At 41.4% G+C, this 19785-nt stretch overlaps 1 protein-coding gene across 1 annotated transcript in view; it reads left to right on the plus strand.

The window, feature by feature from the left end:
* ADAMTS12 (ADAM metallopeptidase with thrombospondin type 1 motif 12) overlaps positions 1-19785 on the plus strand; it is a 291803-nt gene that overhangs the window by 95576 nt on the left and 176442 nt on the right. The window contains exon 3 of the mRNA XM_080803336.1: positions 15148-15298. Within this exon, the coding sequence (XP_080659462.1) occupies positions 15148-15298 (151 nt within the window). The remainder of the gene's footprint in view (positions 1-15147; positions 15299-19785) is intronic.

Consider the following 19785-nt stretch of genomic DNA (forward strand, 5'->3'; position numbering starts at 1 on the left):
GATCTCCTGCTACCCGATGTCGTCTCAGCCTGCTACTTCTCCGCCATCTTGACTCCTCCTCTTGGTTCAAATGTTTCTTATAGGAAAACAGGATCCCACTTATTACAGTGTTCAGGAATATTTAGCACAGTACGTCAGATGAGGTCTAAACCTGATTAAAATAAACAAACAAAAAATCCAGCTTGTTATTTAGAAATATGGAGATAGCTTCCAGAAGACTAGGGTTAAAAAAGCTGAACGTCATTACTTCTGAGAATTGGGCGAGGTAGAGCAAAAGATTACTGCTTTTCATAACAGGCTTTTAAGAAATATTCCACTTAGTTAAACTATGTGCCTGAGGTAATATGAATTAATTTTTGAAGAACAGTTTATTACATAACAACCAAATGCACTGTATGAAACGTTATTAGGTACTGGTTATGAACAAACAATAACTCTGCAAGACATTTGGGGGAAAATACAGGAAATTTGAACATGGAATGAAAATTAGGTTGTGTTGTGGAATTATTACTAATTTTCTTAGATGAGGTAATGGAACTGAGGTGATCTATGAGAATGTCTGCTTCTTAGGACAAGCATGCTAAAGTATTTAATATGGGACTCCCACAGTGTCTGCAGATTATCTCCAAATAGGGTAGCATGTCCATTTCAGAGGCGGAAATATGCTAATATTTGTTGAATCTAGGTTGGTGGCATATGGGTGTTTATTATACTATTCCTTAAATTCTCTGTACTTCAGAAATTTTTTGAAATAAAACATTGGGAAAAGAAACATCATTCACATGTACTCAGAGATCAACTTCTCCCCTGAAATGTGATACTGAGGCAGGTACTGTCTGCGCATTTTGTAGAGATTGGGACTGTTTGCAGAGTTTGGTGTGTGTGTTCATACCCTGAACAGCACCGCCATAAACTGTTAAGGGGCCGTTTCCATTAGGATGCTGAGGGAATGCTCCAAATGGCGGGGAATTAACTCTAACGTAGGCGATGTCTGGCCGGTTCAGAGCCTGTTTAAGAAAAAAACAATCATTAAACCTCAGCGGTCCCTGAGACATTCTGCCTTCAGTGTTGTCATGATGTACTTTTCTCAATTCTAGAGCTCATTGCCTGGACCCCATGAAATACCATGGAGAAAACAGATCTTTTTGTTAAGCCCTAGTACAAGAAGTAAGTCCTTATTAGACCAGATTTTTGCCTTACTGATTTGCTCCCTGCAGGATTTGATTCTCGTGGAGGAAAAAACTATACTTTTCCCACTATTTTATTTCTCTGAGGTTGATGGCATTGGAGTGCTAGACTCCCAGCACTCAGTTCTGGTGTCATTTTAAGAGAAATATGGACAAGCTGTAGTGTGGTTCCAGAGAGATTAACCAGAGTGCTGGTGGTTGAGCCTAATAGGAAATAAAAAAGGGTTGAAGGAAATGGAAATATTTATCCTGAAGAGAAGTCTTAGTGGTGCCTCATAAATGTTGTCCAATATACTAAGTAAATATTGTGTGCCAAAGATACTAGACATATTCCGGTATAACTCCAGAAGACAGAACTAAGACAATGAGTGGAAGTGATAGGGAGAAAGACTTTTAACTCCACAAAGGGAAGGGATTTCTAATGATTAAAATAGTTTAGCAACAGTGGATACCTTGATAAATTGTCATGTGTTGGTAGAAGGGCACTTGAGGTGTGGATGCATGGAGTTGAGGATGTAGTCGCACCATCATCTGCAAAATTGAATCCTTGAAGGGTCTTATGATGATAAGGTTCCCTGATATTAGAGAAAGCCATTATTATTTCTGATTTAATACTGTGTGCCAGCCACTGTGATAGGTGTTTCTTGATAATAGTTCCTTTATTTGTCATAATGCCTTTATCAAGTAGGCACTCCCCATTGCTCATACGGAGAGCCTGAGACTCATCAATCAACCAATCTGACCAAGGTCATGCAGGAAAGGAGCATAGACTGAGGATAAGAACTCAGATCCAGATCAAGCAATAAAGTCCAAGCACCATATCAATGTTTTTGAATCTGTAGGTTGTAATCCATTACATGGATATGAAATCGACTTCGTGTGTTGGAACCAACCAGAATTTAAACTAAACAAAATAGGTGAACAGAATGGAATATATCAGAATGCCTTCTACATAGGAAAGGAGGGAAGCGTTACTTGCTGAAACGTTGGTTTGGTAATGTACTGGAGTCTCGACGTGAAATGTATTTTCTATTGTGTCAAGGCCAACACCTTAACCTCATGGACCCTTAACCTTCTTGATTTCCCTTCCCTAGACTTCTGCAACTGGGTTAACTTTGGTGACCACTCCCCAGATATAGGGGATTCCTGGGACTGCTGTAAGAAATGACCACAGTCAGAGTAGCTTAAAACAATACGGATTTATTCTCTTATAGTTCTGGAGGTCTGAGGTCAAAAATTGAGCATCTTTAGGGCTATGTTCCTTCTGGAGACTTCATGAAACAATCTGTTCTCTTGCCATTTTCAGTTTCTAGAAGCCCCTGTGCTCCTTGGCCTGTGGCGCCTCCCTCCAGTCTCTGCTTCCGTCACCCCATCTCCTGCTACTCACTCTGACCCTCTCGCTTCCCTCTTGTAAGGACCCTTATCATTATATTGGGTCAACAATCTCCCCATTTCAAGATCTTTAACTTCATCACATCTGAATGCTTAAATGTTAATATTCCCTTCTCTGACCACAACCTCTCCTGCGTTTGCCTAATTTGTTATTTCCTTTGACTGGGTTTTCAGTGGCCCGGTGTCAGCTGAGCATTCAGCCAGGCTCCATAAAGCCACGGTGTCTTCTCCCAAACCTGAGAGCTGTTTCCCAGCTGTCCTTCCCACTTGTCATAAACAGGCATTCTCACCTCTGCTGAAAGAGAAAAAGAGGTTCCCTCTATGTATTGACTCAGTGACTCTCCTCTCTTTTTCTGCTCAGGCCATCTGTGGAGGAGAACACAGCCCTTCTAGTCCCATCAAAGTGATAGAGAAAATATTTATTTTACTGAGGATTTCACAGGTGAAATGGTAAAGGTGCATACTGTAATACTGTATTTTTATACTGTAATTTCCTATTGTGCTTCAAGTAAAACCCTGCACTTTCTTTTTGCAAAGCTTTCCCTTTGGCTGCTGACTGGTGTGTCTCAGCTCCTCTGGGGATTCTTTCCCTTCCCACCTCTCCACCTCCAGGGGCTGCTTTGTCTATACCTGGCTTATCTCCAGGACTCTCAACTTCTTCCTTCTTTCTTTCTTTCTTTCTTTTTTTTTTTTTTTAAAGATTTTATTTATTTATTTGACAGAGAGAGAGAGAGATCACAAGTAGGCAGAGAGGCCGGCAGAGAGAGAGGAGGAAGCAGGCTCCCGGCTGAGCAGAGAGCCCGAACCCGCAGGGCTTGATCCCAGGACCCTGGGACCATGACCCGAGCCGAAGGCAGAGGCTTTAACCGGCTGAGCCACCCAGGCGCCCCTCTTCCTTTTTTCTTAAACAGAGTCATTTAGGGCTCTCCGGAGCTGCTTTTTCCCTTCCCCTTACCACTTCAATGTTATCTTCAAGGATAAGAAAGTCTGTTCTGCTGAGGAAGATTTTGTTTGTTCTTGGCCAAAAAGACTAGTTACCCAGGCCTGTTCTTTCAGGACAGTGGGGGATTACAGATAACTAACATTTGTTCTGCGATAGTTGCGACTTCAGGGGAGTTTGGAAAGTAGAGACGGTGAGTGTAGACTTATTTTTTAAAGAAAGAGCCCTTGGGAAGGCACATCTTTTTTTTTCTTTTTTTAATCTTTTCATTCTAGAGATGTAATGAGGTTATAAGTATCTGTTCACATTCATGTCTTCACTGTCTTCATACTAGACCTCCTTTTCCTTTTCCTTTTCCTTTTAGTTTTTGTTTTTGTTTTTACCCTTTTTCTGCTGTGGCACTTAGTGAAGCTGACATCTATCAAATTTCCTTATGGTTTGCCTTCTCCCATCATTAGGCCACTAGAGAAGACATTCACCTTTGGCCAGAAATCACTGGTAAAAATCCCTGGAATGTTGTGTTTCAGGCCAGAATCACTTTGGCAGCCATAGCAACAGTCTTGGCTGGCTGCTGTGCTCTTTCCTGCCCATATGGGAGCACTCCCAACCAGGAATTGTTGCCCATCGTACTGGGAGAAGCAGAGCCAGGGCCCTGTTCTCCACAGCCCAATAAGGGGTTTGTGTCCTTACAGTGGAGGATGGTTTCTGGACTGAGAATGATGACCTGCTGGGGCATCATGAAAAAATTGTGCTTATCTTGGCTCAATCCACCATAATGGTTTTCTGCTCCCCATGGGAGAAAGTGCTTTCACTTCTGCAGAGCTGCTTCTCTCCCATTGTTCTCCCTAATAACATGTTTCCTGGGCTTCCAATGTGCTGCCAGTTACCCCTCCTTCTTTTTAGTTGGACTTCCAGTTTTCTGGTGATGACAAACATGGCTTGCTACTTAAAGCCGCTCCCCCGCAATGGCAAAGCCATAGAGAAATTCTGAGGAACAATATTTTTCTGATAGAAGATTATTGAGAGAAGAAGAAGTAGTCAGAAATGACCTTAAGTCTCTGACAATTCCTCCTTTTGCTCAGGACTGGAAAGACCATTTGGTAAGATAGTGTCATCCAGGAGGCTCCCTCCCTGTCCCTGAAGACTGTGGGAGAGAGAAGTTCTGATGAGTTTTTGGTTACTACAGTGTATCTTAGCTGAGGCTCCTTGATTTTGTTAGTTTATCTAAGAATGCATGATTTGAGAAGTAATGAAATTCCTTTTTTAATTTTCAGGAATAATAGGTTTGGTGGGGTTCCTCAACATTTGTGTCAAGCTAGCCCTTTTAGATGCCGTATCTTCTTTTGTTTTAATTAACATATAATGTATTATTTGTTTCAGGGGTACAGGTCTGTGATTCACTAGTCTTACACAACTCACAGCACTCACCATAGCACATACCCTCCCCAGTGTCCCAGATGTCCCATCTTCTTAATGTCAAATGATTCCACATTTCAAACCCAGAACATTTACTCAATTAGAGAAACTACTTTCTAGAATGTTTTAAACTTTTTTGGCATCTTGTATTGCCCTGATCTGTTAAGATGTTATGGGCATTCTCTGTGAACCTGAGATTCAGGGAAACTTTCTCCATAAGCTGTAGTCAACAGTTGTTATGCTGAAACTTCTTATGGTGGAGATGAACTAAGTGTTTAATTGGGGTCATTGCTAGTAACTCTCCATATCTTTAGTGTTGATGGGAGAAGAAGATAGAAATAACCAAGCACCATCTAAAGGAATAGTGACATGTTTTCCAAAGTAGGACACGTGGGTTATCTGTATCAAAAACCCCAGAGTACTTGCTAACATGCAGATTCCTAGGTACACAATAGATGTACTGATGAGAATCTTTGGGCAAGGCTCCTGGGCACATGCCTTTTTAGTAAGCTTTCCATGATTCCTTTGCACATTAAACTTAGAAAGAAGTGGACCATACGATGCCTTGTTCTCTTTGGTCATTGTGTTCTTATTTCTAAAGATCCACTTTAGTGGGCTGAGTGGCTGTTCTACTATCAGGGACTTAGCCTTCCTTCCCTAATAAGAACAAAAGTCAGTGAATCTATGTGAACAGCTCTTGGGAATTAGAATGGAATACTTAGTTCCAAGTGTTATCTGGTGAGAACAATGAATTGAGAGACAGCTTTTCCACCCTTACGTGAGCAGAAAGTTTTCTTTTGGAACCAAAACCTGAGTCCTTTCAGAGAGGAGGAGTCAAGATGGCGGAGAAGTAGCAGGCTGAGATGATGTCAGGTAGCAGGAGACCAGCTAGATAGTTTATCAAAACCTGAGTACTTTTAGAGATAAACAACAATGCTCGCCATGCTGTAAGATGAAGAAATGATTTAATTACAGAGAAGAGTCCAAATACCATCACCTCGAGAAAATCCATAAGGGATGGAAACATTTACTGAAGGCCCAGCTCTGTCTGGAGTAATTTTATGTATTGCCCTATTCAATTCTTACCAGAGCTCCTCAGCAAAGAACATGCTGTCATCACCATGCTACAGATGAGGAAACAGGCCCAGAGAGACCAAATTACTAGTGCAAAGCTATGGTGCTTGTTAGTGCTGGTATTGACTGGTAACTCAGCCTTGTCTCCAAAGTCTGGCTTTTCTCATTAGAGACGGAAAGACTGTGCTGCTGATTCTGTTTTCAGGGGACAAGGAGGCCAGGACTTGGCATTCATGGTTGACCTAGCGACTTGAAATTAAGTTTATTAAAGATTTCAGCCTTCATTCATTGGAGGAAATCCCAGCTGGGGAGTTAAGCTCGATTCTGCCTGAGAGAAGCCGAGAACATCGGCCCTCCAGGCTGAGGAGATACCTGTGACGTGTGGAGGTTTGATTAGAAGGCCTCCACCTTCACTTGGAGCTCTCAGACTATTAAAGGAAGAAAGAGAAACCAGTTAATTCTGTCTCCGCTCAAATTTTTCCAGACCACTCAGTGTACACCCGGTTGTCACTGATTCTCCCCTAGTTAGTGGGGCATATATGTACATACAGGAGGTTTATTGTCAGGAATTGGCTAGCACGTTTATGGAAGCTGAGAACACCCACGATCTGCCATCTGCAAGCTGGAGAACCAAGCGAAGCATGGAATACTTTAATCTGAGTCTGAAGGCCTGAGTAGCAGGGGAGCTGATGGGATACAGATCCCAGTCTGTGTATAAATCCCAGATCTGACTCTCCAGCAGCCGGAGGATGTCCACGCTAGGGATGGTGTTCTCCTTTACTGAGTTCCACTGACTTCAAATGCTAAGGTTATATGGAAACACCCTCACAGACACGCAGAAGTCATATTGAACGGGGCATTCCATGGCCAGTCGAGGTGGCCCATGAAGTTCACCATCACATCAGGCATTGGGAGGAAATGTTTCCTCAGACGATCACAATAGCTAATAGCATATCCTTATGAGACACTTATTAGGCGCTAATGTTCATCTACGTGCATTACGCTGGCTCATTTAATACACATGACAACTTTAATAAATTAGGTAGCAAGTTGCTATCACTATTCGTATTTTTCAGGTGAAGAAATTGAGGCCCAGAGAAGTTAAGTGATGTGTAGCTAAGAGATGAACTGAGCAGATGGACTTGGGAGACTTAAATTTTGTCACCACCCTTTGTATTGTGTTCACAGTGGGTGATGCTCTGATCACATGAGCTACTGTGCATTTATTAAGTGCCAAGAAATTTATTAAGTGCCAGAAATAAACCTTCTGCTAGGCATTTTACCTACAATGGCTCTGAGAGTTACTACCCTGCAAATTAAGATAGGTGATGCCCCATTTTACAGATGAGAAAACTGTGACTCACTGTGTTGACTCATTTCACCAAGATCACACAGCTCAAGCTATTTCTAGTGAACCCTCTCATAACTTCTTGAGCTTATAAATTTTTTGGAATTCATTCCATCGGGGTTTTTTATTGTTTTTGTTTTTGTTTTTTGTTTTGATTTTTTTGTGAAAGAGATTTTTCTACTATTTAAACTCTGATCTGCCAGCCAGAGAGTGGGATGTGGTCTCATGTGTGTAAGGGTTGTGGTGGGCTTCTCTGAAGAGCATGGCAGGGGTATGAGGACATGTAGGTTGACATTTCAGGGCTCTCAGGGGGACAACACCTTCTAGAAGTGGAACCTGGCTTCCCATTCTATACAATCACAATTCTGGCCCTTCCATTTTGGTCTCAGGGCAATGGCAGCCCCCTCACATAGCCCTTGTCCTGCCAAATGTTTCATTTTAATTCTGGGAAATGTTGGATTGTGTATAGCTACTTATCTCTCTAATTTCTCTGAAGTCTGTATCAGTAAATCGGTATTTCCAAGCTGGCTCCTGGTTGACTTGATCTTAAAAAACAGACTGTTTTTTAAGTGAATATTAAGTGATATTTAAGTGAAATATCACTTTTGCAGTTTGTTTTTCTTTTAAGGCAGGTCTTCAAATTTGCCTTGATTACAGTTCTTGTCACTGTATGATGCCTGTGCTATGGCTCTCCTTCTGTCGTCAGCCGGTCTCTAGAAATACATGGTCCAGTGTAGCCATTGAGCACCTGTGACTCTTTTAATTCAGGATAATAATTAAAGTTAAATGAAATTGGATAATAGGGTATTTCTATTTTTAATTTTTTTTTGAGGAACCTCCATACTGTTTTCTAGCGTGGCTGCACCAGTTTTCTTTCCCACCAACAGTGCACAAGGATTCCTTTTTCTCCACCTCCCCAACAACACTTGCTATTTCTTATCTTTTTGATACTAGCCATTCTGATGGGTTTAAGATAATATTACCTCATTGTGGTTTTGATTTGCATTTCCCTGATGATGAGTCATGTTGAGCATCTTCTTGTGTGTCTGTTGGCCATCTGTATGTCTTTGGAAAAATGTGTTTTCAGGTCCTCTCCACATTTTGTAATCATATTTTTTTTTAGCATTGAGCTGTAGAAGTTCTTTATATATTTTGGATACTAAACCTTTATTGGGTATATCATTTTTTTAAGGTCAATTTTTATTTTTTTATTTTTTAAGATTTTATTTATTTATTTGTCAGAGAGAGAGAGAGAGAGAGCACAAGCAGGGGGAGGGGCAGAGAGAGAACCAGACTCCCTGCTGAACAAGGAGCCCAGTGTGGTACTTGATCCCAGGACCTGGAGGTCATGACCGGAACCTAAGGCCTTTTTGTTTTGTTGATGGTTTCCTTCACCGTGCAGAAGCTTTTTATTCTGATGTTGTTCCAATGGTTTACTTTTCCTTCTGTTTTCCTTGTCTGAGGAGACATAGCTAGAAAAATGTTGCTACAGCTGATGTCAAAGAAATTACTGCTTGTGTTCTCTTCTAGGATTTTCATGGTTTCAGGTATCACATTTAGGTCTTTAATCCATTTTGAGTTTGTTTTTGTGTGTGGTATCAGAAAGTGGTCCAGTTTCATTCTTTTGCATGTAGCTTCCCAGTTTTCCCAACACCATTTATTGAAGAGACTGTCTTTCCCCATTGTGTATTCTTGCCTCCTTTGTCATAGATTGATTGACCATATGAGCAAGAGTTTGTTTCTGGGTTTTCTATTCTATTCCATTGATTTAGGTGTCTGTTTGTGTGCCAGTACCATACTATTTTGATTAATGCATCTTTGTAACATGTCTTGAAATCTAGAATTATGTTACCTCCAACTTTGTCCTATGATTCTGTATATATTCGCTATAATTCTCCTATTGGGTGTTTACCCAAAAGAATGAAAACACAAATTAAAAAAAAAGATAGATGCACTCCTCTGTTTATTACAGCATTATTAATGGTAGCTAAGATATGTAAGCAACGTAAATGTCTATTGATAGATGAATGGATAAATAATGTGTGTGCGTGCATGCATGCACACACACACACGCACACACACTCACACAAACAGAGAATATTACTCAGCTATAAAAAAGGATGAGATCTTGCCATTTGTGACAACATGGATGGACCTAGAGGATATGCTGCTAAGTGAAATAAGCTGGACTGAGAAAGAGAAATGTCGTATGATTTCACTCATATGTAGAAACGGACAACAAAACAAATGAATAAAACAATAAGACAAACAAAAAGCAGAATCAGACCTTTGAATAGAGAGGACAGAACTGATGACTGCCAGAGGGGCTGGGGCTGGGGGAATGGGAATAATGATAAAGGGGAGTGGGAGATACATGCTTCCAGTTATGAAATGAATAAGTCACGGGAATAAAAGGCATAGCCTAGGGAATATGGTCACAGATATTGTAATAGGCTTAGATGGTGACCATACTTATAGTAAGCATAGTATAACGTATAGACTTCTTGACTCACTATGTTGTACACCTCTCAATATACTCAAAATTTTTTAAAAATAAAATTAAGTGAAATTAAAACTTCAGTTGTCCTCTTACATTAGCCACATCTTAAATGCTCAGTAACAAGGTGTGGCTCGTGGCTATGAAATTGGATGGTGCAGATGTAAAATGTCTCCATCATCACAGGAAGTTTTATTGGGCAGCACTGGTCTAGAAGATAGGCACCAGGTCTGTACTGTTACAATATCTGCCCTACATACGGTTAACTACTGGGTGGAGGCACCGGAGGATGTCTTCTTGGCTTGAGCTTTTCCTCCTCACACCCCATGAATTACTAATACTAAGAATAATATGGACAATCTTCATGAATCTATGAGATTACCCATCACTCTCGCCATTGGCTTCATGTGGGCCAGTGAGGGAGCTCCTGGGATCACCTCAGAGGGTGTGGTATTCCTGGGGGAATCTTTCTAGTGGTCTTCCATCTATATTCTGAGGCTTCTATCATGTCTTAATCTCTAGTCCTGGTTTAGGGTCCTGGTTACATATTAAATGATAAAATGCTCTGCCTGCTACAGACCAGCAGAAAAAGTTGATTCTGGGAGGCTGGCCTGGCTTTAGGACTGTGCCAAGTGTTTTGGAGATGAAAGAAGTGTAGTCTTCTGTGTCTGCCCTCCAGAAGCACTCACTCTCACTGGTCTTCATCTTCCCTGAACCATAGCACTGGAATCTGTAGCACTTAGGGAGGTGCCCTCCACCCCCTCCCCCCTGCCCAGATACACATATTGCTCAGGGGTTCTGTATATCAAATCTTGTCTTCCTGGCTGCATTATAAACCTTGAGGTTGATATACCCATCTTAGAGTTCTTAGCATAGGTCTGGCCAAGTGATAGATACAGATTGATAATCAATAAGGATGATTGTGGGGGTGTATTTTACCTTCTTTCCTGTGTATTGTAATGAGCAACAGGTGGCATCTTTTCCAGTGATTCATGCACTGTGATTGAGTATCTTGGGTATCTCTATCTCAAACCAATATGATGCTCATGTTGTCTTTGTCACTATGGGAAGGAAAAGTTGACCTGGTAACTTTGGAAATTTTCAAATGAAAAGGAATTTCTTTCCAGGATAGGTTGATGAGTTTTGGCAGCACTGTTCCATTGTACAACTCCAGGGGGTGCCACTCACAGCTTTTTCTTATGTGAACAGCAGCCCCTTGAGCTGCATAACCCAGGGCCCTGAGTGTTGGAACTGATTTAGTAATTCTTTCTTATGCCTTTTCCAGTACTATTGTTGGTACCCTTCAGTCTGCTAGGTGTTACTTGTGGTAAAACTGGAAGGCATGTCAGCATAGGTTAGATGACTCTTCAGGGTCTCTAGGCTGTGTGATTCTAGAACACTATTCACAAGTTCCTTATTAGACACTGCCAGTTTCCCATTGGACCCCAAATCATCACACGGATGGAAGTATAATGTCAGTTACATCAAAATGACTTTGATGGGAGGTGGAGAAGAGGTTGTAAGCCACTATTCTCAATCCAAGACTAGGGAAAATAAGTTGGTTCTGAAGAGTCTGTGAAAGTCCTTCCCCCACTTTCCTTAGCAGAGAGCAGGAGAGGTTCAATGTCACTGCCTCACACCAAGGTGGCTCAGCTCTTTGTCTCATGCTTACCTAGTTGGGCTTGTCTGATGGGTAGAAAGCAATCTGAAGAGTCTGATTTAATGGACTTTAAGAAATCCACCTGTCGGGGCCCCTGGGTGGCTTAGTGCGTTAAGCCTCTACCTTGGGCTCAGGTCATGATCTCAGGGTCCTGGGATTGAGCCCCGCATTGGGCTCTCTGCTCGGCAGGGAGCCTGCTTCCCTTCCTCTCTCTCTGCCTGTCTCTCTGCCTACTTGCAACTCTGTCTATCAAATAAATAAATTAAAATCTTAAAAAAAAAAAAAAAGGAAATCCACCTGCCTTAAAATCTTTTCCATCCACCCCTAACACTTGAAATGAACTAGTAGACATTTTGTGTGTGTGTGTGTCAAATAATGCTTCCTATGAAAATTAAAGATGGACTTAAAGTTAATATATTAGTGTTAGAAATCAGAATAATGGTTACCTTTGTGGGGGTGGGGATGGTATTGACTGGGAGGGGAATGGGGAACTTCTCAGCTGTGTGAATGTTGTTTCTCTATTTAGATGTTCACCTATGGAAGATTTATGGAACTTTACAGTTATGATTTGTATATCCTTTTGTATGCTTATGAATCTTCAAAATAAAGTTTATTTAAAACAATTCTTGGGGCACCTGGGTGGCTCAGTCGGTTAAGCAGCTGCCTTCAGCTCAGGTCATGATCCCAGGGTCCTGGGATCGAGTTCCATATCGCGCTCCCTGCTCAGCAGAGAGCCTCCTTCTCCCTCTTGCTCTGCCTGCTGCTCTGCCTACTTGTATGCTCTCTCGCTCTCTCTCGCTCTCTCTCTGTCAAATAAATAAATAAATAAAATCTTTAAAAAAATAAAACAGTTCTTCGAAGATGGCCTCAGGAAGCATTCACAGATATTTATAACTTAGTTAAAATAAGGACGGGAATTTCTTTCTGAAAGGGAGTCAGCAGTGTGCTGGGAGTACTGGAGCCTGATGCAGAGGAGTAAATGACAATGGAGAGAAAGGGCAGATTTGCCCTCCTTGAGCTTCTGCCTGGGGTTCATTCTGCCCTGGCTCTTCTGGGAACAGAGTACAAGCTCCTGGTGAACTGGATACTTTTTTTTTTTTTTTAGTCCATTCCCTGTTCTTCAAAGATGTCAGAAAGGTAAGCAGGTTATAGAGAAGATTGGAATGAAGAGTGCCTCTTCCAGACCTGGTAATAGGAGATGGTAATTCTCGGGGGCAGTTTGTGTCAGGAAAGCAGAGAGCCAGTCCTTCATTTGGAAAGCAAACCATAGATGAGTTCTTCCAGCATGATCTGGCTCTGGTTAGGTGAGAAAAGACCAATAAACTACGGCCACCTGGATCCTCGCTGTCGAAAGCTCTGTGTCTCTATATTGGGGCAGAGAAGAGGTGCAGACCTCTGCCAGGAAATCTTCTCCCCTCACTTGCCTCCAGACCAGTGGCTGTCTCTTCATCCCCTCTCCTTCTGTGTGACACCCACATGGGGTCCATGTGTGTGAGCGGGTGTCCTGCTTCCCCTCCAGCTGGTGAGTCAGCCCGCTCCCCAAAGTGTCACTTCTGAGAAATATTTAGACTGGATATTTAGGTGACTTCCAGGTGCCAGGCTGGCCTCGTGGAGGAATGCAGATGAAAGTAAGCCTTTAGGAAAATGCTTGTTTGGCTTTGAGGCATTCTCATTCATGTTTCCCGTAAATAGTTATTATGTTCTCAGCCAGAGAGTTTGTTTCTTCTGTACCACCTGGGTCCAAAATTTGAGGTGAAAGAAATGCCAATAAATTCTTGTCAGTGAATGTTTTTTCTTCAGGGACATCCGTATTGGGTTGACAGCAGTTGCACAAAGGGATCCCGCACCAGGCTCCCCTGAGGAATCTTTGAGTTCTCCTTGTTTCTATGGAACAAATGAGCTTTTTCAGCAACAGGCTTACATTCTCCTCATGTCCCTGCTCTTTGTCTCAGAGCAAAAACGGAACCAAAGCCCAGCATCATGCAAGGCTATTCGCAGCTATTTGATTATAGTCTGGATCTCGGCAGCTCTTTGTGTCCCATGGGATTCCTCGGAGAAAACATTACCACCTTATGTTTGTCAAGTACTTTGCATGGCACTTTTATAAGCCTTAGCTCCTTTGATTGCTCGAGCAGCCTTGGGAAGTAGTAGGCGTCACTCCTCTGAGAGGTTGGGTGACCACCTCCAAGTCACACAGCCGTTCTTACAACCGCCAGTAAGTGTGCCCCCCCTTTTTTTTCCTTCTGTTCCCTGTGTTATTAAAGGTATTTCAACATCAGTAATCAAAACAGGAAGCCAGTTGTGAGATTTATGTTAAGATCTGGTTATGTTACTGGTCCGATGAAGTAAACATTTTGGAAAGACATCCGAGTCAGGGACTGTCCAGAGAGAGTAGCCTCCTTTCATGGAGCCCTTCTTGCCTTTTGAGTGTGGGAGCTGCTCACCTAGTCTTTGGACTCAATCTGCAGAGCAAGGCAGCCCTGGCTTGCTGAGGTGTGGTGAGGGGACTTGAACTTGGAAGCCTTCACAGTTTCCCTGAGCCCCCAGTGTTTCCAGATTTGCTTTTGCAAATGTATTATTCACTGAACGGCTATCTTGACTCTAATACAACGAAATGACATAAAATCTGGAAAGAGACTAATGGTAGTTAAGACTATGAGCCTTTTCTAAGAGCTTCGCATGTATTATTAACTCATTTGGTTTTCATAACAAGCCTTGATTACCCCCATTTTTCACTTGCCCAATGTCACAGTGCTCATAACTGGAGGAGCTGGGATTGAATCCTGTTGAAGTCCATTGTCTGAGCTCCTGATCAGCAGGTCTTCTAGGGCTAGTTCTTTTTTTCGTTAATACGGAATTCAGTTCCTGAGCCTTAAGTCCCACCAAGGAGCTCATTGGCGAAGGAGTTCTCTAAACATCTCAAATGGGCCCTAAGAAATTTTCTTGAAGAGAAAAGAGAGTTGTAGCAATAGCACTTCTAGACTTGACCTCCAGAAAGAGTGATTCATCCATGGGCTTTTTCTAGCCCATCACCGATTCCCTTATCTGTGAATGAGAATGCCCCCTGGAAACTGATAGAGGCCATCGCACTGTGGACTCCTGGAAACCTAGTCCCAGATTTCTTTGTTTCTTTGTTTCCATGAGAGCATTGTGGCAAAAACACTTCAGGCAGTTGGGTGAACGTGTAGCTGGACTACCCCCATACAGGTAAATGTTCCCAGAAGTTGTCCATGGAATATGGCTTATAGGTACCAACTCCATAATAGGGCAACTGGGAAGCATTGGTTCTTAATTTAAGATTCACAGCAGTGGGTTTTAAGGGCAGGGCAATGAACTTGCATCATTGCATGCCATGTTTTGGATACATGTGTATAGGTACCCTTTTTTCATTGGAGTCTCAGTGGAATCCATGACCCCCAAACACTGAATAACTATGACTACGAAGACATCTCGTTAACTTATTTATGTGTAGCTTTTCTGTGAGATAAGATGGCAGATTCTGAAAGCACTGGTATTATGGGTTTTAAGGGATTATCATGATCTATGTGATCTATGTACTTTGCACTTTACTAATTTTCTCCACATAGCTATGGAAGGGATTCAAGTAGACCTGTGTATTATGTATATTTACAGACTGGGTTTTTCCATCTACCACATGGAGACTTCTTCATTGAGCCTGTCAAAAAGCATCTACTGGCTGAAGGAGAGTACCACCCACACATCATTTACAGGAAGCCGAAGCAGAGACCTCCAGAGAAGGAGGAACCAACCTGTGGATTAAAGGGTATTGTGACTTGAATCTCCTCACTTCGTTGCACAGTCTGTTTTGTTCCATTATTGTTCAGCTACAACATGACCTGCTCTTACTCACATCTGTTATCTCCTCCCCCTTTCTGTTGCCACAGAGTATGTGCCTTTGTAGGAATAATTTCACTTGTCTACACGTCAGTCTCTTCATGTTCTTAATGGGAAGGGGAAAAAGCGTCATCCATGTCTTAGTCACATTAATTAATGATATTCACATGATACTCATCATGATGAATTGTTTGTTTTTTAAACTCTTTGAATTCCTTAGAGGACGATAGTCCAAACTAAAGACAATGAGTCTCACTATTAGCAAAGTTATAATACTTTAGTGTGGACTATTACCAAACTGCTTGTGGTATCCGCACATGGAAGTCAGATTTCAATGTGTGATGATGCTGATGCTGATGTATGAAGAGAAACTGAAAGAAATATCAACACTTTATCAGATGATGAATTCAGCAAAGCATCTTTTGGCTGCCTTTTGTTTGTAGTTCATTGACATATGTTCCCTGCCCCTCGCTCGAAGCGATCCGAACTGGTTCTCTCTGCCTTGTACCAAATAGTTTCAGGTAGTTTTCAGAGATGAATTGACCCAAGTTGTTTCCTTGCAATTCCCATATTCTCTCTGATTTGTACATGATAATAATCTATGCATAAAGGGCCACTGGAAAATGAGACATTTCCTTAAATATGGTATAGTTTCTCCTTTTTTCAGAGAAAAAAAATAATGGGCTGGGGGACAGTTAACAAAAGGAATCCATAATATTATTTATATGTCTTAAGGATTTGGGAACCATGGACCTCAGTGGGAAAATAGATTTGCTAATCTAGACGGATTCTAATAAAGATTTGAGAGGACTCAGAATTTTGCAAGCAGGAGAAGGAGAGGACAAGGGTACAAGTATTTTCTTTCTAGACTTCACCAGACCCTGGGATAGATGGTAACTTTCCTGGGAGTTTCTTCTGTGATCTTAGCAGAGTATGTAAACAAGAAGAAATTTTGAGTCTGTAATGTTTCCTGTACACAAAAATGGACAGCTGGTTACATTCTTTAACTTTAGGAAGCTGTTCCAATTTCATCCTAAATTAGGTAACAGACTGTCTAATTCTCCTTATAGCAAAAGCTAAGAGAAGGGAAGAGATTCTTCTTCTGGATGGTCTGATTGATTAAGTTACCAATCCAGATAACTTAGTCTCTATGTGAAATTTTAGGGCTCTGACCTAATCACTTGAAGAATTTCCCAATTCCTGTTACACATTGGATGATGGGATAACACTTTGTGTGATTCACTCTTTTTGAGATCACTGGGTCATCAGTATGGCAGAGCAAGTTACTAGGGCAGTGAGTGAACTTGGCCAGAGTTGTGCTATGCTTCCCTAGCCATAGTTGTGCTATGGAATGAGTTAGGCTATTCCTCATGTACCCAACTTGAACACCTTCTCTTTGAGGTAGACTTGATTAATAATGAACTGAGAATGGCATATATTTTGTCATAAAGGCAAAAGGGATGGGTAGGAATGGAGTAGGGTTTACAAATGTCATGTCCCCGTTAGGTCACACACCATACATCAGCCTTAGTGCTTCTCATACCATTTCCTTATTCATTCTCCACCAACCCTAAGACTTACCATTATTTTGGAACCTTCTCTGATTAATCCTATTTGGAACAATCTTTGCATTGTGAATTCTCCACACATATCTTCTAAAAATTCCTGTCTTAAACTTGCTTACATATTCATAATATCAGAATTGAATAGATAGCTCTGTTGGAAGGGCACTTAAGAGTGACATAATGCAGCCCATTTTTTTCACCAAAGAAGCAAGTGTGACTCAGAGAAGGGAGTGAACTTTCAAAACCATGAAGGTGGGAGGTGCTCAGAATATAGTCAAGCTGAGATGTCAAGGTTCTATTTTGGGCTTTATACTCCCTCATGGTTATCTTTATGTCTTCTTTGAATATATAAATCTTATTTTATCAGCTGTCTTGAAAGCCCCATTAAGGTAGGAATTCCCTTCCCAAACAGTATGTATCATAGTGTAATGTGCAAAGGAGAAGTTTAGTAAATCACCGAATGAAACGAAGAGTGATTCATAGCCAAATAGATGAAACTAGAGTATACTAGCCTGTCCTTTATGTAACATTGATAGAAAGAAAAAAGAAGTGTGCATTTTCTAGAAGTTGACAAGTCACCGTTGTTGGCGACCGTCTCTATTCCACAGACAATAAGCATGATTTAATACCTAAATGATAGAGATTCAAGAGTAATCTAATGTGTTTGCGAATATTCTTAAAATATACGTGACCTTCAGATTTTACAAATCTTGGTATTTTGAAATGGACTTGGTCTTGCTAAACAAGGTAATTGCGTTGTTCTTAGACCACATTACCCTGCAGAAATGATGGAATTAACCGACAGTGGCCATGTCATTAGCCAGCTTTAAGGTACACTTTATACTTAGGTCAGTTGGTGTTTCAAAGTTGAATTACTGTGATTAAATCAAGAAAGATCCTATTTACTTGTGTAAAATGTTCTGTCTTTGTTATGTTTAAAGCAGGAACACCTTTGGTATTGGAAAAAGATGTCCTTTACAAAAGCTCTAGTTGTTCAGGAAGGAAAATGTGTGAATTACTTTCCTCTAAAATGTGTCCCTTTCCTTATGTTGATCTCCCATATAGAAAGGTGTCCAGGAGTTTCACAGTGGGTCCCTTATCAATGTGGTCTGAAAGTTCATTTGATTAAACCCTTGAGAAGTTCATTTTATTGACAGTGACAGTTTCCTTTATCTGAAGTTTTTTTGTCAAGAACATAGACTGGGACTTGAGTGGCTATTAGATGGAAGTATCAAGGGGAACTGGTTTTAGGAAGATAGGGAGGGGGAATTAACACCAGTCAGATCAGATGCTAACTGGTTACAGGGTTGTCTATGGCAGAAAGGGGTCTAGGCAGGTAAGATCAGAATTTGGGATTTCGTACATTAGGACTCTAGGCTAGAAACATGGGATCTGGTTCCTGACATGCATTTTTGGGTTTGAAATTTATTCATTCAGCAGTTATCTATTGGGTGTATTCTTTATGGCTGCTGCTCTCCTAGGTTTTGTGGATTCATATGTGAATATGATATAATTCTTGGTCTTCAGAGCTGACATAGGTCTGGATCAGAGCTGGATATAGGACATGGGTAAGTAGGGATCTGATCCAGATTTTGTTCATATACGGTAAGACCGTGAAGGGAGATGAAATCTTAAGGCATGTATTGGGCTTTTTGTTTGGCTTATGTTTGCCCAAGGACATGTAGCTGTAATTCATTCATTTTCCCTGCTATAACTGTATTCCATTATGTGACTCTTCCACTTGTCCAACCTTCTGTGAGTAGATCTGTTCTGCTTCCAGTATTATGTTGTAAAGACTGTTCTTGAAAATGTTTCTTAGGATTCAAGTCTGTAGGGTTATCCCACGTATATACCAAGTAGTGGAATGCATATCTCCTAGGATATATACATCTGGCTTGACCAGATGATGCAACTTGTTTTCCAAGTTGATGTTCAAGTGCAGTGAGTGAGAGTTCCCATTGTTCCATATTCTGTCCAATACTTGCTGTTCTCACTTTTAAATTTGGCCGCTCTAGTGGACATGAAGTGCTACCGCTCTATGCTTAATGTTGAACTTCAACCTCTTTGTTAGGGAGTTGAACCCCAGATCTATGGCTTGTGGCTATAGATTCTCCATGAATAGTTCTACCTAGATTGGAAGCCCAGAGAACCAGCTTTAGGTTTGCTTACTTGTTTCTTCGTTTTCTGGTTCACTTTTTCACTTAGTCTCTGATCTGACTTTTCAACTTGTCTTTTTTTCCTCCAGAGCAAAAGCGAGCAGCAGATATCCCACGTCCGCAACTAGCTGTGTGTATCAATCAGGGTTCAGCTAGAGAAGCAGAACCAGTAGGAGATCTATATGAGGAAATTTATTGCAAGAAATTGCCTACCACAGTAGTGGGAGCTGGCTAGCAAACCCCAAATCCAGGGCAGGCCATCAGGAAAGGCAGGCTGCAGGTGTCTGGCCTGGGCTAAAGCAGCTGTCCAAGGCAGAGTTTTCCTAGGAAGTCTCAGCTCTATTCTTAAGGTCTTTTAGTTGATTAAATCAGGCCTACAGATTATCGAGGATAATTCTCTTTACTTTGGCTTTACTAAAGTCAACAGATAAAGGACTTTAATTTACATCTGCGAGACACCTTTTCACAGCAACACCCAGATCAGTGTTTGATGGAGTTACTGGGGACAGCAGCCTAGCCAAGGGGACACCTAGAAAAGATCATCACAGTCCATCTTTTGCTTTTCTCACCAAGTTTCTGCTTACTTATATTTGTTTTTCTTTTTTCTATTTTTGGACTCCGAAGATTTCTTCCCTCTTTTGATGCTTATTCGGGGCTTAACACGGGGATAGTTTTTCAGAGTATCTAGTCCACCA

Source organism: Martes martes (genome assembly GCF_963455335.1).
Source record: "Martes martes genome assembly, chromosome: 5".
NCBI classification, from domain to species: domain Eukaryota; kingdom Metazoa; phylum Chordata; class Mammalia; order Carnivora; family Mustelidae; genus Martes; species Martes martes.